Genomic DNA, 27,441 nt, shown 5'->3' on the forward strand with positions numbered 1-27,441 from the left:
CAGCTATTGCTAACTTTTGCTCTGGAGATCGTTTTGCTCCATCTCCCTCAGGTGCCCTTTGAGCTTTCTCTAGACATGTGTCCTTCAACGTGGACCATACTGTCACCGCTGGCCCCATCTTCATATTGTCCCGAGATTACAATGTGAAGCAAAAGCCTGCAGAACCAGAACACATGAGATGCCACTGGAAGGTGTTGAAAACAGGACTTTGAGTGTGGGCTACCCTACTAGCCAGTCATCCTCCTGTAAAAGGCAACATTGGGAGGAGTTGTTGAAACCCTTGCAAAACATGACAGGACATCTCTGTTGTTTCTGGGAGTTTATCAGATTAATGGTCATTTGTTTTGACTTTAAAATTTTTCATCATGGAAACACCTATGTAGTCCATTGCTTGTAATAAAAGACACGTATATATCCAGGCTTCACAGCTCGGCATATATTCAATAGTGTTTTCAAAACTTAGATCTAAGAAAACAGATCTAAGATAGAAATTTAAAATTTAAAAATTAAGTCTGCTGTTATATAAGCTTTTATAAAAAATAGAAGTTTTAGTTACTGATAAAAATGGGGTTCTAAAACGTATAGGCACTAAATTTTCCAGAACATGTTTTACCCCTTATTTGCTGAGTTGTGGTTCAAGACCCCTAGTGGGTATTAGAAACTCTAGTAGTGTCAAACCGCTGTGTGTGATGACTGTGTATGGGTATACTGAGCCATCATCCTTCAGTATAGCCACATATTACTTTTTCCTAGATATACATACCTATGATAAAGTAGAGTAATTGTAACAGTGCACTGTAATGAAGATACCTAATACATCATTTATTATGCCTGGAGTGTTTTTTTAAATACTTTCTGACCATAGTTGACCAATGGTAACTGAAGCTGCACCAAGTCAATGTGTGTGTGTGGATGCTGCTGTCCTTTCTGTATGACTGCAGTTGCCTTATGTAGAAGGCTGGTAAGGAGACCAATATTTTATTGGGTAGAGCATTGTGTGTGTTTTAGTAATAATGTAGTTAATCTGGACCAACAGTTATCTGTGTACATAAGTGTTAAGTTTAATTTAGCTATTTGCCCCAGTTTTCAGTTTCATATTATTGCACACCGGCGAAGTCCTCTGATGTAGTGAAAAGGCCTTTTCTAACATGCTCGCAAGGCTCTCTGGCTGGATCAGTGAGCAGCAGGAGGAGTTGGCCTGAGGAAGTGACCTGATTACTCGATGAGAGAGGGCAGCAAACCCAAACTTAAAATCAATAAACAGAAGAGCCTGGGCCTGTTTAGAGAAGTGGTTCTTAAAGATAAACTATTAGTTTTTAAATTGTGTGCATGTGTGTGGGTATAGGAGGCCAGAGGTGTAGGGTCCCCTGGAGCTGGAGTACAGGTAATTTGAGGTACTAGTCCTGTCTGTTGATGCATCTCTTCAGCCCACAGAGAAGTGTTTATGTTTGAGCACTTGCCTGCGTATGTGTATGTATCACATGTGTTCCTGGTGCTCAGGGAGCCAGAAGGGGGTGCTGGATCCCCTGAAACTGAAGTTACAGGTGGTTGTGGGCTGCCATGTGGGTACTGGGAACTGATGTTGAGTCCTGGAAGAGCAGCAGGTACTGTTAATCACTGAGCCTTCTTCCCCAGCCTTCCTCATCCCTCTTCTAGAACCTTCATTGTGCTGTTGTGCATAATCTGTAGGAGACCCCATGTGTGTTATTTGCAGAGTTTCTGGACCACAGAAAATCCCTATATGGTTCTAGGATAGCTCTATCCCAGATGTCAGGGATTAGTGGGCAAAGGCCGTTCCTTGCCCAAGGGAAAAAGTTCAAAGTGTGGACTGAGTTTCTGCAGACAGACCTCCTCGCATGTTCATGTGTGACTGTTTTGTAAGCTGTGGCTTGGATTACTCTATTAATTTAGGTTCTGAGCCATTGTACTTTTTCATTTCTAGTGCTTCAAGAAGAAAAAGATTATGTAACAGAAAAGCACTCTCTGTCCCTGCTAGGTCTCCAGGTTCTGACTTGGGAATGGCTGATGGCGTACATATGTAAACTCTGTATCCTGAGTCTTGAACATTTGTTTCTCCAGATCCCTGCACTTTAGACCCCATTCAGTGTCCGCCTGATGGGCTGGCTGGTGATTGAACCCGTCACCTGGATGACATTAAAATCATAGGTCCCGGAACTCACCTCAGACTGCACCATTCAGGACCATCATAGGTCCCGGAACTCAGCTCAGACTGCACCATTCAGGATCTGCGTATGTGGAATGGAGGGTACCAATTTACTCAGATGAAAGCAACAAGTGATTTTTATTGAGTTAATTTCTATATTCAGTTGTTTACCTTCTGAATTCTTTGGTAGGCATACACTATTTTCTACTGTAGGCACTAGTACTGGCCCATTTTCTACTACTGTAATGAAATTGACCTGAAACAGGTCAATTTTATAAACAAAAAAAGTTTATTTAACCTCACATTTGGAAGCTAAAATATAAGACTAGGAGTCTAGGTGGCTGTGTTGGTTTCTGGCAAAGGGGCTAACAGTGGCATGGAAACGTTCTCAGACCAGAATGGGAGTGAGAGGACCTTGAGGTTCCATAATTTTTTCTGCAGGTACACTGCACTGAACTAAAGACCTTCCCCTGTGCCCCACCTCTTAAAGGTTCCACACTGCTCCCATTGCTCCCACCATAGACGTTAACCTTGCAACACATCAATGTGGGTTATACAACCAAACATATCCAAACTATAGCACACTGTTGGCATTTTGGCCAGGGCTGTCATTGTGTGGCACCTTCTGAGTGCCATCACCATCTCCAGTTATTGAGACAGACTGAAATGTTCCTGTATGCTACATGGGGTGATGCATCCTTTTTCTTTCCAGTAGTGTGTGTGTGTGTGTGTGTATGTGTGTGTGTATTGTATGCACATGTGTGTGTACGTCAATGCAGGTATCCCTTTCCTCCACTCTGTGCCTCTGAGATGACTCTCTCATTGAATGTGGCATTAGGCTGGCAACCAGCAGTGCCCAGAGCCCCCTGATTCTAACTATCTCCACAGTTGTTGTGGTGGTGTGGTGTGTCTAGCCACCTCCACAGTTGTTGGGGTGGTGTGAGGAGTAACAGGTACAAGTGACCATGATTAGTCTTTTACTTTAGTGCTGGGGGTTCAAATCTAGGCCCTCATGCCAACCAAATGAACAGTCCTATCCACCCAGTCATTTCTGCAGCTCTGACTTGTTTTGTCTTGTTTGTTTTTAATTATTTAGTAAACATTACCCTTGTTACAAGACTCAACTTAGTGTGCTATGTCCCGAACAGCGTAAGGTCCTTGAGATGATTTAACTTCAGTCCCTCACTTCCCGTGTATTTTCATGACATTTGGCTTAATATTTTTAGTCAGTCTTTTTTTTTTAAGTTGCAGAAATTAGACACCATTATTAACATTCTTTTCTGCAGTAATCAGTATTTGATTATATTTACCCAAGGTTGCTAAATTTTTATTGGTATTTCTTTCATTTCAGTTTTCCCTTCTGAGTCCTTTATATATTCTAGAATTCATTTTTGTATATCATTTGGAGGCAAACTCAATTTTTACTAGAAAATACTAGTTTTGTTCTATTTCATGAGTACAGTTTTCACTGGGAATGTAATCCTAGGGTAGATGTAATTGTTGTTAGAGCAGTGTCATCCGGCAGTCCTTCTGGTCTTTACCTTTCTAGTCGTTCTTCCTTGGTAGATAAACAGCATTTACTTGTTTGCTTGTAAAGATTTATTATTTATACAGTATTCTGCCTGCATGTGCCTACCTACACACCAGAAGAGGACACCAGATCTCATTATAGATAGTTATGAGCCACGATATGGTTGCTGGGAATTGAACTCAGGATGTTTGGAAGAACGGCCAGTGCTCTTAACCTCTGAGCCATCTCTCCAGTCGCCCATTTATTTATATTTTTTTAAGATTCATTTATTTAGTGTGTGTGTGTGAGGGAGATATGTGTGTGTGATAGCACTCTGGAAGTAGTTCTCTCTCTCTATTTATAGGTGGGTTCCAGGATCAAACCCAGTTCCGTGTGCATCTTCACCTGCCTAGTAGCATCCTACCAGCCACGTAGCTAGGTGTTTGTAACGGCAGAGCTTTTTATAGCTCATCTAACATGCTTCCAAGAGCCAAGTCTTCAGTGATTGATTTTTGCTTTAAGCAGTCCTATAATTTGAATCTAGGTCCTTAAGCACACTAGGCCAGACTATACTGCTGAGCTGCAGGCCCAGCCTGCGTGAGTAGTTGTTACAGGCACTGGAGTCTGAACAGCAGGTGGCTAGAGGTGCCGCTACTTTCGTTTCAGTAATTGGAAACTGAGATTTGCTAATGTGATCCTCTATCCTTTTCCTAACCTCAGTGCCACTTTTGTTTTATCCACATTACCAGTTGACATTTGTGATCCAGTAGTTAGCATTTAAAAGTATTGTTGAGGGGCTGGAGAGATGGCTTGGTGATGAAGAGCACTTACTGCTCTTGCAGAGGTCCCGAGTTCGATTCCAGCATCCACATCAGATGGCACACAGTCACCTGTAACTCCAGTTACAGGGGATCCCACACCCTGGCCTCTGCAGGCAAAGTACACTCACATGCACTTACCCACCCCTTGCTACATACATGCTCACACATAAAAATAATTTAAAAAGCAAGATGTATAACCATGCAGAGTTACAGTGGGTTGCTTGGATAGAAAGTTTTTATTTTAAGTGTTGTTGATATGGCTAAAGTCCATTTTGAATTCCAGAATTCAGAATAAGTCTTTGAATTAGCTCATGCTTGCTGGTCTGTTTTGGAACTGCTGTTCTGTTTTGTCATCCACAGATGATTCCCCAGGACTATATCCAGTCATTATCTGCTAACTGTATTTTTTTTTTTTTTTTTTTAGAGTTACTGCGATCATCTCTATTTTTCCTCTCTATTTTTTGAAGGTCATGTGGTCCCAGAAACTTTGACCTTTAGTTATCTAGTTTCAAGAAGTGAAGAGCCATTGAGATTAACTCTAGAAAAGAGAAGCTGTGAAAAGTAACATGCCAGGGAGCGGGGACGTCCTCAGGGATCAAGGCAGTTTGGAGATGTGGTCATGTCTCAAGTCTGTTTCCTGTCACATCTCCCCTGCTCTCTGTTCTTGGATGTCTCTTCAGTCCATTGACTATTTCTTCAGAACCCTACCCTCCCTCCCCCCCCACCTCAGTCCTGCCAGCTGTGCTACTGGCACAGGCTGATGGCATCGTTCACATGGAATCACACAGACTGCTTGGGGGTGCTTCTCAGTGTTTCCAATGTCACACTTTCATCAGAAACAGCCTTTATTAGCCATATGTGGCTATTCAAATCGAAAGTAAAATAACATAGGATCTCTGTGCTGGTACCATAAAACACTGATGGGATACCAAAGGAAACCTAAACAGATACCTGCCTGTAGTGATCACGAATTAGAAGACAGCCAGCAGAGATAGTTCTAGCCAATTTAATCAGTAGATTAAATGTACTTACCAAAAAAAAAAAAAAAAAAAAAAAAAGCAGGGTTTGTGTGTGTGTGTTATGTGTTGTGTGTAAATATAAAAAAGCTTATTTTAAAATTCACCCAGAAAGCAAAACACTTAATATAGCCAAATGATTATGAAAAAGTTGGAGGAGTCAAAGCTATGTGACATAGTAAGGGTCACCACAAAACAAGGATCCATATATAGTATAGAAATGAAACCACACACAGAGGCCAGCTGTTCACAAAGGCAGTAACATGGAGGAGGGTAGTCTCTAATAAGAACAGTCATGACAGTTAAATGTTGGCATCAAACAAAAAAAAAACAAAAAAACCCCACAATCTATTAAAGAAAATGAGAGAAATTGGACAAATCCAAAAGGTTTGCTATGTGTCTTAGCTAGCTAGCTAGGGCTGCTATAACAAAGTAGGCCAGACCCCAGGCAGCTGAAGGCCACTGTCAAATGTTGGCAGGGTTGTTTTCCCTGAGCTTGCAGATGGCTGCCTGCCTTCTTGCTGTGCCTTCTCTATGTACCTGTGATCTTAGTGGCCCTTCCTCTTTCTGAAGAGATATTAGTTATATTGAATTAGAACTGACCCATACAGTCTCATTTAACTTTAGTTAAGTAGTTAAACTACTTGTCTCCAAATATGGTCATTTTCTAAGATACTGTGGGTGAGGACTTCAACATATACATGGGAACGAGTGGGGCTGCACAAGTTAGTTCAAACGTTCTGCTCAAATGACAAGCTGTTTCTGAACTGTGTGGAGAACCCTCAATAAGGAAATAACCCAATTAACACATAGACAAAGTGGATGGTCTAGTCTATGCAGTCGAGTTGGCCAAGAAAAGGACCAGCATTATTCCTGTGATTGAAGATGCTTAGCACTCACACAAATACCGCAAGCTTATCAAAATGGTAGGTGTAATCTTTGCCAATGTAACCCAGCTAGACCAAACTCGGATTATGGCCCTGAATGCCCACACCTTCCTGCAGAATGGAGGACACGGTGATTTCATTCCAGCCACGTGCGTTGACTCCATAGCCTCGGCAGCAGCCGTCTGAAGTGCAGAAAACGCAGCAGGAGAACGCGAAGCCCAGGGGCAGTTGGTGCTAGAGCCTACGAACAAGACTGCTGTGGGTGTGGGTGTGCGCAGGCCACCTCCCAAGGTGAAGAGCTGAGACTCAGAGCCATCTGCATCGGAAGAAATGTGTGCTGCGACTGTTGCACGTGTGGCTTTTTTTTTTCTGTTAAAAGACTAGTCAAAAATAAAAAATCATGGGCAAGGGCTAGAGGACAGACACTTCACCGAAGAATAGCAATGTGAACATAATAGGTATTCGGTGTCATAGGCAATTAGGGAAATGCAAAGTGAAGGCTCCCTGAGCCATCACTGCATCTTTTAGTCATCCATTATAATGCAAAGAAGGGCATCTGGGGCCCTCATGTTCCTACTGGGAATGAACAGTGCACCACACTAGACATAGTTGCCAGTTTCTTAGAAAGTTAAACATGTACCTTCCTTTAGATAACCAAGTCTCATGCTTTAGTGTTTGTATAACCGGAACATGGGTTCTTATTTTCCAAAAATCGAAAACAGCCCTGATGTCCTTCAGACTGTGTTGCAGCATATTTGAGGCCCTGACCTCAGTCCTCAGATCTGGAGAGGTATGCAAGTGTGTACACACTCAAGAAAACAACAAAACCCAATTTGTTTCTGTCAGGAAGTGCTCTGACTAGTAAGTGGAAATGAATCTAAGTTCCAACAGAAAAGAATGAACAAATGGCATGTGCAACAGCTCAGTGCAAGAGGCAGCTCAAGAGACTACATCTGAGTGGTTTATATTGGCATTCCAGGGGACAGGCCTTTAGTGGCACTGAGGATGACTTCTCTAGTGGGTTTTGTGGCAGTGGAACTTGTCTGTGTCCTGATGGTCATGGTGGCATCTGTGTATGTGTGTGTTGTTGTTTTAGATTTATGTATTTATTACGTATACAGTACTCTGCCTGCATCTGCGCCTGCACGTCAGAAGAGGGCACCAGATGATTGTGAGCCACCATGTGGTTGCTGGGAACTCAGGATCTCTGGAAGAGCAGCCAGTGCTCTTAACCAATGAGCCATCTCTCGAGCCCTCTGTGTATGTTTTAAAGCTGTATCCTACTTGCCGCAATCCACATTATTGTCAGATAAAAAAAAAATTTTTTACCCCCACAACCCGTCTTAAATGTTTATTGCATATATACATATAATTGAAAAGTTTAGCTGTTCACTTTATTAGCTTACAGTTGAGTATAAGTACAGGTCAGATACGAATATAGTTATATCCGTACAGTGAAAATGCAGTATTAGTGCTATTTTACAAGGTGTGTCCACAGACTGTATGCTCACCATACAACTATTTATTCATTCTGCCATTGTATCAAGAAAGCAGCTGTTGACAGCAAATGAGCATGGTTGTGTGCTAATAAAACTTTATTTATAAAAACAGGCATGTCTGCTTATCGCTAGAGAATCTGATTGTCCTGAATCATTACTTCATGCTAATTTGAAGTTTTCAAGTAGAATGACTTTAAATCTTGTCATCAAAACTAAACAAAATTTGTGAAAGTATGAAAGCATACTGTTAATAGTAACAGTGGACAGTAGACATACAGGAAGACTGTCCTGAACAAGCCAGGGATATTTGCTACCCTGACGTTCTCCTGTGAACTGGCTTCCTTTGTGGTGGGCACATACTGGGTGCAGCTAACTATGGAAAAGCAAACAAGAATATTCTGAGTATAGATTATCCATTTCCTTCTGAAAGGGTGTGTAGGGATCACACCCTGTGGTTATCCTCCCTAGTGCTCAAAGTAGTCCAAATTTTGTTTTGTTTTTCTCCTTGGCCTTTAAAGCTCAAACACTTGTCTTTACTTCCCCCGCCTCCCCCAGTCTCATCTCTATGTTATAAACTTCCTGCTTTTCAAACCTTAGCAAGAATGGTGTCATCTTCAGGAAGCCATCAGACCTAGAAGCCGAGTTACAGCTTGTAAAGCTCAGCTGGAACAGGTGTTTGTGGCCACGCCCACATGCCTGGTGTGCATCAGAAGGAGTGTGGTGGTGCTTTGTACAGGTTCCTATGTCCCACTTGAAATATCTTGATTCAGAGTTAATGCCAATTTTTGTTTGTTTTGCTTTGTATTTAAACATAAGGTTTTTATATATCCTACCAGCTGGATTACTATTTGGAATCTGCTTAGAATAAAATTGTTGTAAATATTGTTTTAGAAGGAATCTGAGAAACGGTACCTTCTATCTTCTTGTTTCGGATAGGGTAGAGGAGTCAGGAAGAGGATGCAGTGGCCATTGCTTGTTCAGATCCATCCTGTGGCTTATTGGATTCTTAGCTGTCATTTCATACACTGTTTTCATATTCACTTTGAACATTTTCTACTACAGAATAAGTGTTGAAAGCTCTAGGTGCTCATACTCAGCCAAAAATGGCTATCCTTGCCTCTTCCTGTGGTGCCTGGGATGCTCCTAGGCCTATGGTGATGCTGCCTCCTTAAAGTATTCCTACATTCAGAGGACCCTTCTCATACACGAGCCTAAGTCAGGAGTGATGCTAGCTCAGGAAAACTGCTTCCCAAACTAGTCTACCCTGAAAGCCTCCCACGCACGCCTCACTTGAACACGTTCTTAAGCAGGTCTGAAACCAAGAATTTTCAAGATCTGTAAACTGAGATTAATTCTAAATCTGCAGGATTCTTATCAGGCCCTTTCCAGTTTGAGTAGGTTACGTAAGGTCTGTGAGAGTGTGGGGGGCTGGGGAGTGCCTAAGTGAAAATGTTAAGGGGACAGGGTCAGGACAACATCAGCCTAGCTCTAAAGGCTGGGGCCTAGCTTACGAGGCCTGGGATCTAGGCCCAGGGGTGGGCACCAGGCTAGAAGTGTGGCTAGTACTAGGGAGCCACAGCTGTTTGGGTTGGCTCGAGCATAAAGTAAACATCTTGGAGGGAGCAGAAAGATAGGTGGGGGCCAGATAATACAGGGTTTATTGAAGTAAAAATACTGCATTTCACAATTTCATTTTCACATGCACAAGAGTGAAGCAACCCCTTACAGAAAGTTACTGAAAGGGGGCCGTTGACTTTGATATAAGGGTGGAAACTGAAGACTGCTGGCAAGGAGATCTGTCACTCTAATTTTATTAACTATCAAGAAATACATTATGTATACAGTGTTCTTTCTGTCTGCATTTATACCTGAAGGCCAGAAGAGGGCACCAGGTCTCATTACAGATGGTTGTGCCCCACCATGTGGTTTCTGGGAATTGAACTCATGACCTTTGGAAGAGCAGCCAGTGCTCTTAACCTCTGAGCCACCTCTCCAGCCCCTATGGTGTAGATTTGCTTGCCTAGTTTTCCAGTGAGACAGGGAGGGAAATGAAAAGTGCTTACAGTGTGAGAACATGTGCATAGTGTATGCTTAAGGTGTAAGCATCTGATGGCATTTTAAATGGGCAAGCTCCCAGTGGTGGTGCACACCTGTAACCCAGCACTCAAGAGGCAGGTGGGCATCCCCACTGTAGAGCTAAAGTAAAAAACACAGTGACAGATTTTCAAGGGTGTGGGGGAAATGGGGGCTCCATGTGTTGGTTGTAATAATATACGACACTATAGCTGCTTTGGAAAACAATTGGGCAGCTCTTCAGAGTGTTGGACCTGGATTATTATATAGCCCACCATTTCACAGTACATTTAAGGTATATATCTGAGAGAATTGGAACAGGTTTACCAAAAATTTATATGGTGGTATATATAGTAGAAAGTAGTAATTATGACAGACAAGTATTTAAAAAAAAAAAAAAAAAAAAAGGGCCTATGTGTTTTAGGTACTTTTCTTGTCACTCTGACCAAACACTTGACAAGAATAAACTTAGGGAGAGAGGAAAGATTTATTTTTGTCTCGTGGTTGGATGGGAAGGTAGCACCATGGTGCTGGTGTTGGCCGCACGGACCTGGGCTTCCCTTGCCTCACCTCAGAACAGCAGGGAATGCTCATCCGGCCCCTCCTCTCCCCTCTTGTGCCCAGTCTGGGCGTCAGCTAGTGGGATGATATCACTACAGGCAGAGTGGGTCTTCTTCCTTATTTAGTGTGCTCTGGAAACACTCACAGACATGCCCAAAGTGTGTCTCCGGGGGTTTCTAGGCCCATTCAAGCTGGCACTGAAGATCAACTGCCACTCTGCGTATCATCAGCTGACGAGTGCACAAACAGAGTGGAGGTCTGTGCAGTGGAGCAGTATTTTGCAGCAATGCCTACATGAATCTGAAAACTTACTGAGGGAAAGAAGCCAGTTATAGGGGCCACATGTTCAGTTCCATTTAGGGAAGTGTTGGGAATCCTCCGATCCACAGGGCAGGGACACCTCGTAGGTCTAAGGTTTGGGGGGGGGCTTGTTTTTGCCTTTGTTTTTTGATGGCGGTGGTGGTAGTGACATGAACATGTTCTAAAGTTCAGTACTGACGGTGCTCTCCCAGCTATGCACCGCAGTGAGGTCAGGGCTGAAAGGTGAATTTTATGGTATGTGGATTCTATCTGAAAGCTGTCGAAAATAAGGTCTAGATGCTTAGAACAATTCACTTTAGTTTCTACCTGTAAGAGGTGTGAAAAATCTGTTTTTAGTACTGATTTTTTTTAATATTTATTTATTACTTATACAGTATTCAGAGGGCACCAGATCTCATTACAAATGGTTATGAATCACCATGTGGTTGTTAGGAATCGAACTCAGGACCTTTGGAAGAACAGCCAGTGCTCTTAACCTCTGAGCCATCTCTCCATCCCTAGTACTGACTTTTTAAAACAAAAATTCATGCATGTTCCTATCTTACAAAGCTAACCTTGCTCATTTGAAAAATAAATTACTTGCCCTGAATCAAAAATAGTAAACCCAGAATAAATATCAGAGATAATATTGACTTGGTTCGGGAATAAGTGATTTTTTTTTTCCCTGAAGGTGAGGTCTTGCTACCTGGCCCAGACTGGCACTACACTGCCCTGGTGCTTCAGCCTCCCAATCGCTGGGCTTTCACATCTGCAACCACCCTATGTATATGCATGGTGCTTTAAACTTCCTCGTGTATAACATGGCTTCTGATGAGGAAAGGCTCAGAAGTGCAAGTTTCCTGATGGACCCCCACCCCTGCCCTTCTGTCTACTCTAGACAACCATAATTTAGTTATTCACTCCAAAGAAACCTGAGTTTGGAACTGTTACTTTGCAGCAAGTTTTTGACAAACCTTCTGTCAATGAGTAGTGACAGACCTTCTAAAAGAGTAATGGCTTAGGTCACTCGCTCACTAGGAGTTTACTGTCACGATTTCTCAGCTGAATATAGCTAGTGAGTAGAATTCTGAGTAAAACAGCTTTTAGCCCAAGTGCTTTATTTGCAGTAGCCATCTTGAACAGACATGTGTAACTTTGTCAGTAAGGAGTGCGCCCCCGTGTGGTCGCTGGGAGCAAGTTTTCAGCTCTGGCCAATCAGCCTGGCTTTGACTTCACACTGTCTGCCACTCTGTGATAGGGCCACCAATACCTCTGTGGTGGGAGCTGGAAAGAGCCTTCTGTGGCGCAGGCACACCCTGCCCTTGTTTGCAGTCGCTCCCATAGCAATGTTCCAGGCTCATCCCGAGTTTGTCGTTTATGTGATATCTCATCCGGGCAAAGGAACAGAATTTATTCAGGGCTGTTGAAATGTTTGTCTCCCCTAAAAGAGAGTGATTTTTGGTTTGAAGTGTCCAGATCTGCTTTCTAATGCCTCCAAATGACCATCACGAGTGTATGTTAGTTATGAAGATAATACATTGAATAATTTTTGAAATATTTTTTATGTGTATGTTTGTCTGCACGTATGTCTGTGTTGTGTGTGCCTGGTGCCTGTGGAGGCCGGAAGAGGGAGTTGAGTCCTGGGGGAGGACAGAGATTGGTGAGCCACCATTGGGTGCTAGAAACTGATCCGTCTCCAGGAAAGAGCATCCAGTGCTCTTAGCCACTGAGCCATCTCTTTAGCCCCCAAAGAAAGCGTTTTTAAGTGAATTTTCCTGCTAGTTTTAATTTTTAAATTTGTGTAGGTAATGTATTAGTTATTTTTCTTCCCATAATAATGGAACTGCATGCATTTTCCCTTTAAACTGATATAAAAATTAATTAAATATAAATAGCTAAAATATCATCTTAAATTCTGATCCAGTTATATAGCACCCTAAATTGGTAAAGATTTACTGCCATTTTTTAAACCCAAATTCAAAATATCTTCTACTTAGTTAGATAAATAGTTATAAATACCTAAATCTAATATCTGATTGATTTTGAGGCAGGACGTGGGTTGTGTTGTGGTTGTAGCTCAGGAAGCTCTACAGTTTTTAGCAGTCCTCGTGACTCCTCCTGAGTGCTAGAATTGGGAGGTATGCCCATCCTTCCCAGCTTAGGAATTAGTTGGCTTCCCTCCTTCCCTCCTTCCCTCCTTCCCTCCCTGTCTCAGACACAAGGCGTCCTGTAGCCCACGCACTGAGGATAACCCTGAGCTCCTGCCTCCATCCGCAGGTTATGGTGCTGGTTATAGGTGTGCAGTGCCACGCCTGCTCTAACCACATTATGGGTGGAGCCCAGGGCTTCCTAGCCCTGGGAACTGATTTTTTAAAATTAATTTTATTTTTCATAAGTGGCTTGTTTTGAATACATTGATTTCACTAACATGTGGATTTGAAGGGACATAGGGGGCTGCTTTCATAATTAGATCTTAATTAAAAATTTTGATGCTAACCCTCTCCATAGCTTTCTCAGCCTTTGCATGAAAAGGTATCTCTGTAGTGTAATGCTTGAAGGAATCACACTATGCAGTCTGGAATAGACCTGGCTCTGAATCCCGGTGTTCCTTCCCACTTAGCTGGTTGTATGACCAACCTCAGTTTGCTCCTTTTTTTTTTTTTTCCATTTGCAACATGCGAATAATAGTGGTTTTTACCTTATGAGTGTTCTGAGAGTTAAGTAAGTGAGCATCAAGCTGCTTAGAACAGTGCCCAGTTACTGCAGGGTTACGTTCATGCTTGGATTAGTGATAGTATGAAGGACATAATGCTGTTTGTTTGGAAATCAGATTGTAAATTAAATTAAATTAGAAAGTAAATTAGATACTTTTAAACTATTTCTGTATGATTGGAAATAAACAATAAACTAAAATGTCTTTTTATACAGCTTTTTTTTTTTTTTCATGATCTTTTTTCTTCTTCTTTTAGGCCCGGAATGTTAACACTGGAGAATTAGCAGCAATTAAAGTGATAAAATTGGAACCAGGTGAGTTATTTGAAATTTGATGTTTCTTATTGCTAGAAAATCATTGGATATTATAATTTTATTTTTTATAGTTTGTATTTTTTCAATGGTCTTTGTAGCTCAGATTGGCCTCGAACCATTGGTGCTCCTAGCTCAGCATCCTGAATCCTGAAATTGTAGGCATACCAGGCTAAAGCTTCATAACTTTAGTAATGTTTGATTACTGTTCTCCTGGACAAACTGTGACAAGTTTGTCCTGGCTTATTTATTTCCAGGTAATAGTGCTCCATTATGAGGGGCACATGTGGGCACAGTGGGAAAAACTGACCTGGCGTTTGGGACGCTGAGGTCTGGCTCCCTGTGTCCTGTCCTTTTCCTCTGCAACCTGAGTTTCTCAACAGACCTCACCAGCTCTTAGCCCCCGTGTGTCATTACTATCCAAATAGTTTTTCCCTAGCTGAGCAGCTGAGAACCTCTCTGTGCGGTTCGTCTGCTTCGACTATTTCTCCTTCATGTTCCCTCAAGCCTACATCTTTCTGTGCTGACTGCTCTTCACAGCCCTCTCAGAACCTCCCTGATCTCCCTCCTGCAGTAAGCAGGCAGTTGTGCTGATGCATGGACTCCACCACCACCCCACCCCCCAGCACTTCAGGTTTTAGCTTTAGTGTGAACCGAAATCTAGTCAGAGATTTTTGTTTTGTTTTTATAAGGATGGGCCAGCTTTTCCTGGGTATGACCAATAATATTGTAGACATTGCAGGCTGAAGTCTAAAGCAACAATCTGAGCTGCAAGACTTGACATAGCTCATTGGTAACTCCACAGAAGTACCAATAAGATGCAGTCTGAAGGATGTGATGACTGACTACAACCCACAGGAAGATACCATTAGCACAGAGCACACTTTCAGTTAGATGCATTACAGATTCCCTGATACCACCGATAGGATCCCTTCGCTTTCTCTACTGTCCAGTTGCTAAGACAGATGTTAGAAGCTGGTGAAGTCTGCAGGACACCTGAGGATTTGGCCTTTCATCAGGCCTTGAATGTTTAACCGGTGAGTTGACGTTCCTTGATTTTGGCTGAGCCCATCACTCCCTCACATCGACTGAGTGTCTTCACGAAATTCTACAACTCCGAGGGAACGAGCCTGCTGAAGTGCTTTCCTTGCTCTTTCCTATTTCCAGATTTTAATAAAATGCGTTTTCTTAGCTCTGAGCTAAAACCCTAGCACAGACTCTATTTAGTTCATTTTCGAGTCTCCTTAAAAATCAAACTAGAAACTTAGAAAACCTTAAATAACTCAGTTGTTTTCTGGTGCGTGTGATGGTTGATTTGTGATGCTATTGATCTTGGATACTGCTGTGTATTAGAAGATGTACAGTTGAAGAAAGAATAGAAAATCATTCATACCTCTTGGGGAAAATGTTTACTTGTTTCTGAGTTTGGCTGGGCAGCTGAAATCACCCACTCTAAAAGCAGCTACTTTGCTGCTAGTGTGGCCTTGGTCCCATTACCTCAGCTTTCAGGGTCTCACCTCTGAGGTGAGAAATCATAGCTTCATTTTCAGCTTGTGGTGGAAGCTAAGCAGGGCGCATCTAAAGTGTGTGTAGTAGAAACTACAGTCTTCACTGAGTCTTCACTATAGGAAATGGCGTTGATTGCTCTGTTCTCGCTCCCAGGGTGTGACCAGCCTTGTCTTGTTGGTTCCAGTTACCCTCCTCAAACACGCACACATGCACACTTGCACACACACCGTACCACACCATGCAGGTTTGCTTAATCAGATCCCAAACATCAAATCATCTCTGCCCTTAATATTTCAGTGTAGAGAGGGAATAAAATATGAAAACATAAGCCACAAACAAAAATCTTTGTGCACTACAGATGGGAGTATAAGACAGACAGTGCTACCATGCTGGAGTTCTTTGGGCTTGTTTGTTTATTTGTTATTGTTAGTTGGTTGGTTGGGGGGTTTTGTTTCTTTTGTTGAGATGGGGTCTCACTATGTAGGTCTGGCTGTCCTGGAAACCACTGTGTAGACCAGGATGGCCTTGAACTCCCAGAGATCTACCTGTCTGCTTCCAGAGTGCTAGGATTAAAGATGTGCATCATTATGCCTGGATCTCCTTCTTAAAAGGTGACTGTCAATTTACCATAAAATCAGCAGTCATGCTCTTGTGTCTAGCCACACAAGTTGCACATTAACAACATTATTCATAATACCCTTATACTGGAGCCATTATAACCGGTGAACAAGTGGGCAAAATGTACAGACAGTAGAAAGGCGCTACTAATGCATGCTCCAACAGTGTCTAGCAATGCTAAATGAAAAGAGCCAGACACAGGAGACTACTGTGCGTTCAGGAAAGGTGCAAACCTCCAGAGTTAGAAAGTAAAGGAGCGGGCTGGAATTGCTGGTGGGCAAATTAACAGTGAGCAGACACGATGGGTCTCACAGAGAATAAACTGTCCTAAAACCGATTTATGGTTATGGTTGCAAGCCTTGGTAAATTTACTTAAAACATCATGGAATTTTGTGTTTGAAATGAGGGAACTATGTCTGTTTGTTCTTCTGTGTAAACACGAAGATCCAAGTGCAAATGCCCAGCCAACACATAAAAGCTGCCGTGACCCTGGCCTGTAACCCGATCACTGTAGAGTGCAGAGATAGGAGGATCCCAGGGGTGTCCTCCTCTGCAGCCTTGCTCCAGCGTCAATGAGAGACCTGTCTCAAGGGAATATGACAGAGAGTATTATACCAGAAAAAACAGCATCCTCCTCTGGCCTCTGCATATATGCACAGGCTTGCACATGCTTACACACACCCACATACAAGGATGTATTTATCACACATGGAATTTCTTTAAAGTGGTAAATATATAACCAAGAGACAACTGACAATATTGATAATAGTTTCTTACTAACAAAGTTCCCAAGTTGGAAATAGTTGTGTCTTAACTGTCATTTCTGTCTGTAGACTTTTCTTTCCTCTTGTCTTTTTTTCTGTAGTTCTTAATTTTTATTTATGAAGCTAGGTAACCTGTCCTGAAGGTTGTCCTCGAGAGGACTGAGCTGGTTGCCTCCCCGTATCATTTCCTATGCTGCGAATTCTTGGCTGTGAAAAGCGAAGAATGAGGCTTGACTTGACTGTCTTCACGAGTGCTGTTTATTCAAACCTTTTCAGAGTTCTGGTGGTTGATCTCTCTTGTGAAAATAAAACTTATCTCTGAAACAGCCAAATGCAATGTGAAACAGACGATAAGAATTTGTACTTTTGGGCTGGAGAGATGGTTCAGTAGTTGGGAGCACTGGCTACTCTTCCAAAGGACCCCAGTTCAGCTCCCAGTACCCACAAGGCAGCTCACAGCTGTCTGTAACTTCAGTTCCAGGGGATCTGACACCCTCACACATAAACACAAGCAGACAGAATACCAATGAACATAAAATAAAAATGAATAAATCATTTAAAATTTTGTACTTTTTCTTTCTTTCTTTTTTTTTTTTAAATAGCTAGTAACCATTTTGAAACTGAAGCTAAACAAAAACTTGAGATATTTTGGCAAAATTGCTTAAATGTGAGGTAGTGTCTCACTGTGACTTCTAATCTTGTTCACATGACTTTAATTTATATTTCTTTTTCTCAAGCGTCTTTTGCTTAACTATAAGCTTATGCTTTTTTGGACTTAAATTGCAAAACCAATTTTATCATTGTAATGAAAGCAGAAAAATAGAATTAAAGCAAAAGTAGAAATTAAAGTCATTCATCATTCTGACTTGGAGAACCACTGTCAACCTTTTTATTTTCTCCAGATTTTTTGATATTTACATAGAAATACTCATATATACACATGGTTGTGTTTACACTGAACTAAGCAGACTGTGAAAGGTTGGTCAAAGATCAGAGATAGGGAAATCATACTGTAGGTAAGTTTGCTTTGTTAGCACACTTCTGCGCCAGAGAACAAGCATTGCAAAGGGCGAGTGTGATGCATGTGATGGTCACAGCTCTGAGAGCTCTGGGATGGCCTCGCAGAGGTGCCTCACAAGGATGGACAGTGCTGTGAGTAATCTGTCCACTGCAAGCATAAGGCTGGGTCAGGGAAAAGACAGCGACATCTGCTTTTCCTATGCATCCAGGGCCCTTTTTCCTGCAGTTCTGGGAATCAGGCCAAGGCCTTGTTCATTGCTAAGCAAGAGCTGTGTCATTGGTCCTCAGCCAGGCTCCATTTCTGACTATGTTCTCAGGCATGTAGTGGGACTGGCCTTGCCCATCACAGATACCAGACGTGTATTTATGGGTGTAATAGGCTCATTGCAGGTATCTTTCATTTTGGAAGTATATCATACATAGTTTTCTAAACTGTCATCTTTTCACCCTTTTTTAATGTATGTGTTTTGTGTTTGGATGCTTTGCCTACATGTATGTCTTTGTACCGCATATGTGCAGGCCCCATTGGACTGCCTGGAACTGGAGGGTCAGGGTTAGGGTTAGAAAGAGGCAAAAGCATTGATGAGAACATGGTGCCCCAGCTTCACTAGGCTATCATTTTTATAAGTGTGAACTTGATTTTCCACAAGATTTCCAGTGTCTTGAGTACAAACTTGTACAACCACTTTGGAAATCAATCTGACGCTTTCTCAGAAAACTGGAATAGGGCTTCCTCAAGACCCAGCTATTCCACTCCTTGGAATATACGCAGAAGATGCTCCAGCACACAACAGGGACATATGCTCAACCATGTTCATAGCAGCCTTATTCACAATAGCCAGAACCTGGAAACAGCCTAAGTGTCCCTCAGTAGAAGAATGGGTATAGAAACTGTGGTGCATTTACACTATGGAGTACTACTCAGCTATTAAAAACAAGGAAATCCTGAAACTTATGGGCAAATGGATGGAGCTAGAAATGGTGATACTGAGTGAGTTAACCCAGACTCAGAAAGACTCACATGGAATATACTCACTTATAATTGAAAACTAGTCCAAAAGGGATGTCCCATGAAAGTCTTCACTTACCAGGAGATTGGGATAGATGCAGGGACCTCCTATTGGGACTCTAGGTGAGAGAAGTATGGGAGAATGGAGGAATAGAAGGATCCAGAGGGTCCTAGAAACCTATAAGAAGAACATCATGATAGCCAACTCTGGGCCCAGAGGGTTCTGTTCATACTACTGCACCAACCAAGGACAAGACATGCAGTAAATATTGAACCCCTACGCAGATCTACCCAAGGGACAGGACATTATCCACAGTTGTGTGGAGAGCGGAACTGACTCTGATATGAACTCTGGTGCCCCATATTTGACCATTTTCCTTTTGTGGGGAAGCCTGGTAGCACTCAGAGAAAGAATAGGAAGACTACCAAGATGAGACTTGGTAGGCTGTGACCATATGGTGGGGGAGGAGGTCCCCTTCTGTCACAGACCTAGGGGAGGGGAATAGGGTGAAAGAGGGAGGGAGGGAGGGAGGGAGGAATGGAAGGAGACAAGCAAGGAGATAACAATTGAGATGTAATCTGAATACATTAATAATAAAAAAAGAGCACGCAATAAATACCTGCTAGATAAATCAAATTAATGAGGAAGGTATGGAGATGAGCTTGGAAGACAGAGCTGAGTTAGTTTAAGCCATAGCATTTGTTACTACTAATAGCTAACATTTGTTTAAACTTAATTTGTGCCAGCCACTGTACTGTACTGAGTTACATGCACTGACTCATTTCATCTTTATGTTATCATCCTATTTTTTATAGTTTAAAAAAAAAATTGAAGTACTTTACCCTAATTAATGTAGAGCTAGGATTTTGAATCCTGGCAGTCCAGTTCCACAGCTGAGGCTCTCTCATCACTCTGTGGGGCCAGCAGTTCTTACAGGGGACCAGATTCAGTTCCTAGGACCCACATGGTGGCTCACAACCATCTATAGTTCCAGTTCCAAAGGGAGTCAGTGCCATCTTATGGCCTCTTCAGGCACTAGGAACAAATGTAGTACACATAACATATATGCAGTCACAACACTCATACAGATTAAAATAAACCTTAAAAGTATCATGCTGTTTTATGACACAGCAACCATGTCTGTCGTGACTTCATGGTCCATAAGAGAGGACCTTGACTTTGTTTTTCAGTCCAGCACGTGGCTTTCCTCTAAGCCTGTCAGAACATTGCTTTGTTGGGACTTCACCTCAGCTTCATTCTTGTCCAAACAGTGTTATTCTGTAATGACTGTTCTGCCCTGCGCTTGCTGAGACGGCCACGGTCCCTCTGCCATGCGCTTTTCCTTGTTTTCAGTGCATCAGTGAACCTGGTTTTGTGAGATTAGAGGTCTGCTTCTTTGGTCTTAAACTTGTGTGGGCTAGAACTCTGCCAACTTTTGAGACCCAGTTTGAACAAAATGTAAAGATGGATCAAGATAAATGATCCGTTGAAGCTGGCTAACGGCATAGAGCTCAGTACACACACACTTGGGCTTTATGCTCAGATTCTGAGAAAGGGCCTGCTGCCTGCTTCAGGCCTTCTCAGTAACCCTTTACTGATGCAAAGTCAGGCTTTAAAGGCTGCATATAACTACCTGCGTCGTTTACAGCACCAGGTACTGAAGTAGGGTATAAATACAGACAGATAAGTGATGAATTAACTATCAGCTGTAGAAGAAAGTCTTCAAAGTGAGACCATTTGTCCATTTCCAGGACAGTGGAGAACACTGATGAGCAGGGGAACTGATGGGGGTGGGGGCTAGATTTTTAAAATTTTGTTCTTGTGAGAGCAGCATGCATTAACTTGCAGTACAGTATTTCAACGTGGCAAAATGCCAATAAGACCCTATTCCTCTATTTTTTTCCAAAGTAATATTTTCTGAGCCTTTCTTCTTCCCTGTCAGCTTTCGGTGTTAAGATTCTGCCTCTAGGGGTTGGTGAGTCACTCTGTCCTCTATGTTTCATCATAGAGTGACAGGTCTCTAGGGAAAGGATTTACCTGGCACCTGTGCACTTGAGCACATCCCTGGTCACCAGTTGTTTATCGCCGTTGTGGGCAGAGTTGTCATTACATCATTAATGATAACACTGTTCACCAGGTGGGTTGTTGCTTAGCCACTGCGCTATAAAAGACCATGCTATAAACTCCAGGCAGACAGTCCTGGACCAATTAGATATTTATTTACCCCTGAAATTAGTGATGCTTAGAAATAAAATAACCCAGGGTCTTTCATCTGCACTTTCTTCCTCTTCTCCACCTTTGGGTCGCTAATGTATTGAGCTGTGTTTTCCTTCTTCCTGTCTGACTTTGCATATTCCACTTTCCTTTAGAAATTAAATGCATGGGCACTTCCCTTGGATTTTGAAGTTTTGAATTTAATTTGTTGCTCACAATCATTGGGTTCACTTGTTGGGAAGGGATTATGTACTGGATCAATAACATTTCATAGGAAACATTGTTGAAAGCTTAAAGTCACTAATATGAAAAAGAGGAATTAATGGCTCAAAGTACAAAGCATGCCAGTTGTTGCTTAAAACTAACCCCAGTGCTGGTGTTGTCAGCTGGTGTCCCTGGAGGAACTGCACGCTCAGGTGTGAGATGCTAAGGACATGGAAATGAGTTAGGCCTGATTCTGTCCTAGAGGACTACATCCTAGTCAGGATATAAACGCAAAACGTGACATGTGTGGCAATCATTGTATAGGAAGTTTGTTATAGCTCACAGGTAAGAGAAACCCTGCTGAGGTGGCTCCATGACCCACGAGCCCTGGTCTTACACAGGCGGATCTGCTTCTCACTAGAGGAGTGCCATTCCTCTGCAAAGCAACATTTTATCTATAATGGCCACTAGTGACTCTTAGGCCTACCCCAGAAAGAGAGCCTCAGCCACTGAATGTCACATGCTGTGCTGACTAGGTCAGCCTGGACCTCATGCAGCTCCTCCACTGGATTGCAGCCATAATATTGTAGGACAGTGGAGAAGCCGTGCGCAGCCCTCTAAAGTACTCTACAGGCCTGCGAAGCGTGCTTCCGGCCCCGCAGTCTTATGATGGCTATTACTTCTAACTGGAATTTCTTCTTAGATGTTGTAGGGTGTGAAAACACCTAGGAGGACTCAGCAATGTGAATTGTTGAGAATTCCCTGTCTTCCTTCCAGGCACTTGTGGTTTTGCACACACAAACTAAAGCAGTTAAGGTCCCAACAAATCATCTCTTCTCCAATAGGACATACCATACAGTGTGGGCGTGTGGGGGAGGGGGAGGAGGGGGGTGGGGGCGGGGTCAGGGGAATTAGTCGGGATTAGGATGCTTCCTCACTAGGCTATGTCAAGTGTCAGCTACATCTACAATTGGAAGACACCACGGTCAGACAGCCTTGTGCTCCAGAGGTGAGCAGCCTGTCTGTGAATTATAATACTGATAATTGGGTTGCTTTGGTTTAAGTGCGAGCGCTCCCTCTTCTCCCTACACTGCCTCTGGTTCATGTTGCCATCCCTGCACTTGTGTTTATTTCCACGACAAGTGCTCTTTGAACAGTCCTAGCATGTGATGCTGCTCTAAGGTTGCCACGTCTCATTTTGAAGAATTTGGGCAAGCAAGGAACAGGGCCGGTGATTGGCTGATAGTCTGGCCAGGTGCAGATAGAATGCCCTTCCCAGCCTACCACTGTTGGGAAAGGCACTGAGAGAAGATGCTTTGTGCGCGGGGGTCACCTGTGCTGCAGAGCTGACACACTTGACGTACCGAGGGTCTTTCTCTAATGTGAAACAAGGTGACCTCTTTATGCTGAGTTTCTATTCAGGGTTACTTAATGATTCTTCTGCCTCTGCCTTTCTAGCCTGTCTCCGGGTATGTGCCCCACAACCAGCCAAATGTTTAGTAATGAAGGGAATTAATGGCTGTTTCCTAGGGAAGATTGTGCTCGTAATAATGTGTTTCCTAGTGACAGTGCCCAAGCTGTGCTAGGACTAGCAGGAAATGTTTGTATGGAACTTACCCTGCCAGGCATTTTATAGGTAGCAACTCATTCCACCCTGTGAGGTCAATAGGCATTATTTTACTGAGCAGGAAATTAGTGCAAAGAGTTAAGTAATTTGTCCAAGCGCTTAGTGATTACAGAATTGAGACCCAGAAGTCTGCCATGGGCGCCCGTGCTTTTCATCATCGAGGTGCTGTACTTCTCTCAAATCAGGCCTGAAATTGTTATTGAAAGTAATGTCGCTAAGGCATTGGTTGTGTTGGATATAAAATTCATTAGCTATGTTGTAGTGAATCATAAGTATAATACCTTCACATGTTTTAAAGTAACGAGCATCTTACCTACTCAGTGTCCAACATGCTTGCTTTGTGTCCTAGGAGAAGACTTTGCGGTTGTACAGCAAGAAATCATAATGATGAAAGACTGCAAACACCCAAACATTGTTGCTTATTTTGGAAGCTATCTCAGGTACATTGTTTATTTCCCTTTTAAAAAACAGTAATGATTCCATCACCTAATTCACCTAACAGAATAAAGTTGACTCCAAAGCTGTGCTTCTCGCCTAGAATGTAGGATCTTTTCTGTTTACAGGAATGGCATTTTGCATGTGACCTACTATGGTAATTCTGTTACAGGTGTCACTAGCTTGTGACTTGGGAGGTCTGGGTGTTGTCTCACACACCAGCCGCTGCCTCTTTCTTCGGCTAAGAGAATTCAGAGAGGAGTATTCTTCCCCGAGATGGTTTTGTTGTTGGTGTTGGTTTTAATGTTTTGTGTTTCTGGCCTCTTTCTTCTGTGTCATTTTGTTCAGAAGACTAGGAACTGTCATTCCTTGCACAGCATGCTTTCCAGGTCCCAAAGTGAACTTCTGACTATGAACTGAGCTCCTGTGCTGTTTTGGCAGGCCGTCAGGTCATGTGCTGTAGACGAGCCCCTCAGATTTAAACCTGGCTCCTCTCACTTCTGCATATGCAGCAAGCCTGCTGGCACTGTGACGAAGAAGCTTTTAAAGTCCCTCCAACAGGAAGATTAGAGAATGTTTTCCTCCATTACTGGTGGGGCCTGATATGTCCGTAACAGGCTCCTGTTCTCATATGACCCACATAGAAAACACTGCTGAACACAACAGGAAGAGAGGACTCTGGGAATCCGGTCTCCTGTCTCCTCAGTTTGTTTAACAAACTGAAGCAGCTCTTCTCACTGTAGCTGTGTGTGGTAAGCAGGGTAGGTTGGATGGAGACAGGAAAGAAATCAGAGTAGGTCAGTGCTGTTGCACAGTCCTGTTTGTGTCCTTAACTGTCAGTGTGATACTGCTTTAACAAGGAGCGGATCGGTAGAGGCCTAAGAGGGCCGTCTCAGCACCTATGCATGGCCCTGTCCCTGTGTCAGGGAGTAGGCCCAGCAGGGCAGTTCCGTGTAGACTTGAAGAAACAGCCTCCTAAAACCACTTAAGTTTGTGTGCCAACAAGTGATTCCAGACACAGGGAAAGTCACCACTGCACAGAGGCTTGTTTGCCCCTGCTCCGTAGGGCAGGCTGGGCTTGTAAGGAGAGCTGTGCTTCCCTGGGATGTGGGTCTAGTCGTGTTTCCCAAGCACTGTGAATGCGCAAAGCTAACCCTACATAAACAGCACCCTTCATGTGATAAAACAACTGCAGTCTTCTTCCAGGAAGACAACAGTATGATACAGAAATTACAGGCTGGAGTGAAAATGTCAGAATCCTGGCTTTCATCAGTAGTTAACAATGTGACTTACTTATGGCAAATTATTTGGTCATTTAGTGTCTCCATTTCCTCCTCTGTGACATGGAGGTGACAACACCTGTGTGATTAATCTTCTAACTCCTGTGAAGACTCGATGTTAGGACATGTGAAATGGAAAGAGCGGCGCTTAGAACATAACAGTGCTTGCCAGATGCTAACTGCCGTCCCAGCTGCACCTCCCTGTTCTGAAAGCGCCGTCATATCAGTGCCTCAGCTGATCATATTAGTGCTGTTAGCGGTATGCTCCAGCTTACAAACAAGGTGCTTCAAAGGGTTTAGTGTCAAGTTTGCTTTCATTTTAGTTTTATCCAAATGAAAAGATTATAGTGAATTTCCCCACCTCAAACCAAAATTAAAACAAAGTTAGGGTCACTTTTAAAAATAAAACTGAGAAGCTAGGTGTGGTGGCGCACACCTGTAATCCCAGCACTCGAGGAGGCAGAGGCAGGTGGATCTCTGTGAGTTCAAGGCCAGCCTGGTCTACAAAGCGAGTCCAAGCCAGCCAAGGCTACACAGAGAAACCCTGTCTCAAAAAAACAAAACCAAGCAAACTAACTACCCAAGTTCCTTTAGTGGGATGGGAGTGTAGTGTGAGGGCGCTGCTCTGGCCCGGTGACTGTGGTCCACCATGCCATTACTGATAAGAGCGACTTGAAGGCAGATGAAGAGTCTCTCTAGCTCTGTACAGTGTCTTCTTTATTCCTGACAAAGTACAGACTTGGACCGGAGAGGGGCATGGAATCCTAAGAATTAGGTTTGTATTGTGCTCAAGCTGGAAAGGACAGAGCGGTCTTGTCATCCAGCCCACTCTTTCACAGATGAGAAAACGGGACGTAATAGAACCTCTTTCTTCTTGAGGCGCAGTTGCTTGTTACTCGCAGGATGTAAGCCTAGCTCTACCCATTCCCTCACTGATGCCTCTTTAGCCCACATTATCACTTAGCCCTAGAAATCCAAATGGAGCCAGCTTATTCTATAAAGGTAAAGTAAGGGGTTTGGAGTTTGACATGCTACTCCCAAAATACTCCCAACTTTCTTCCTTTGTTGCTTTTACAATGTATCAAAGCAGATTTAGACAAAAAGATGAAGACTGCAAGTGTGATTTGACCTCTGACAAACCTGCCCTGAGGGATCAGAATCAGGTCACGAATTGTCTTAGCAGATCCCCAGTTAAGGTCCGGAGGCCCATTTTACAGCAGCTGTCTACTCTCACTTCATGGAGAGACCAGACTGAGCTCCTGCTGCGCTGAGTTCTTGCCATTTCTAACAGGGTCTTCAGGTCATCAGTATGAATCTTAACAATGCCACACAGACTGCATTTGCCTCTGTGACCTAAATCAAGTAACTACATGCTGCATAGTGTCTGAATATTTGTGTTTCTCTTAAAAGAAAAAAAAAAAAATGAAATCACCAAAGATGTATCCTTTAACCCCATTAGAGCCAAGCATAATTTAACTCTGGGCTCCTAGCTTTTCTTTTTCTTTAAGTTTTTTTTTTTTTTTTTAAGATTTCTTTATTTATTATGTATACAGTATCCTGCCTGCAAGCCAGAAGAGGACACCAGATCTCATTATAGATGGTTGTGAGCCACCATGTGGTTGCTGGGAATTGAACTCATGACCTTTGGAAGAGCAGTCGGTGCTCTTAACCTCTGAGCCATCTCTCCAGCCCCCATTCTTTAAGTTTTTTTTTAAAGTTTATTTATTATTTATACAGTATTCTGCCCTCGTATGTGTCTGCACATCAGAAGAAGGCACTAGATCTCATTATAGGTGGTTGTGAGCCACCATTGGTTGCTGGGAATTAAACTTAAGAACTTTGGAAGAGCAGCCAGTGCTCTTAACCTCTGAGGCATCTCTCCAGCACCCTAGCTTTTCTTTAGACAGAGAAAAAGACTGCTGTTGTTACTGTTAGTGTACACTTACCCTTTACAGGACACCTTGATTTTGGAACTTATTAGATACGGAAGAGTTGCAAAGGCAATAGAGTTCTTTGTGTAGATCCACCCCTCACCTGTCGCCAGTGTGAACACAACCACACTGGATCAGGCAAATCAAGACCCGAGGGCCTTGGTGCCTTGGTACGTCTTGCAATTAATTCATTTGTGACTCCCCAGTTCTCTGCTAGTGTCTCTTTAGATTGTGAGGGGATTGGGGCTGTGGAGAAGGCGTGTACCGTGGAGAAGGCTGCACTGAGGTTGCTAGAGTAAGTTGCTCACTTTATATTCCTAAGCACAGAGCGCACTGGACGGCCACCTGTCTTTATGTTTTTTAGTATCTATTTTTAAATGAACCGAAAGATTTCCAATTTGACTCCCAGGGACTTAGCCCATATGAAAATATCTAATGTTCCTGAACTTTGTATTTTTCACACTTGTGACTTAAGATGAGCTTGGGTTATTAGAATACAGTGGTGCAGCCTTTGGTGGCCCAGGGAGAAGCAGGTGAGCATGCTGTTCCCGGCAGCGCGGAGGCCAGGCGGGCCTGCTCACAACGGTGCTTCACTTGCTAACTGTACTGTCCTTGTGAGTGATGTATAAATCACATTAGTTTATTGATTATTTTTAAGTCTGTGGTATGTGGGAAGATAAAAAAGTATTTTGGGAATAAGAGTGTCAGATCAATATAATAGTTGTTAGAACTTTGGTTCCTATAAATTCTAATAAACCATCAAACTGGAAGATTAAAATAGAGAAAGACACACACACACACACCCATTTACCTTTCTATTATTTGTCTATTTACTTTTGGGTTAGGTAGAAAGGTAACCTTACAAAATAAGAAAAGGCTTCTAAGCATTTATTGAGGCATTACACTAATGCTGGTTTATTTAACATTGATCTTGTAGTTACTTTTATTTCAGTTTAGATACGTAGCCACAAAGA

At 42.8% G+C, this 27,441-nt stretch overlaps 1 protein-coding gene across 2 annotated transcripts in view; it reads left to right on the forward strand.

The window, feature by feature from the left end:
- Map4k3 (mitogen-activated protein kinase kinase kinase kinase 3) overlaps positions 1-27,441 on the forward strand; it is a 153,525-nt gene that overhangs the window by 45,031 nt on the left and 81,053 nt on the right. For both annotated transcript variants that reach the window (XM_051163766.1, XM_051163854.1), the window contains exons 2-3: positions 13,801-13,858; positions 23,171-23,261. In XM_051163766.1, coding sequence (XP_051019723.1) covers positions 13,801-13,858; positions 23,171-23,261 — 149 coding nt within the window. The remainder of the gene's footprint in view (positions 1-13,800; positions 13,859-23,170; positions 23,262-27,441) is intronic.

The sequence above is a fragment of the Acomys russatus genome, chromosome 1 (assembly GCF_903995435.1).
Source record: "Acomys russatus chromosome 1, mAcoRus1.1, whole genome shotgun sequence".
Lineage (NCBI taxonomy): Eukaryota > Metazoa > Chordata > Mammalia > Rodentia > Muridae > Acomys > Acomys russatus.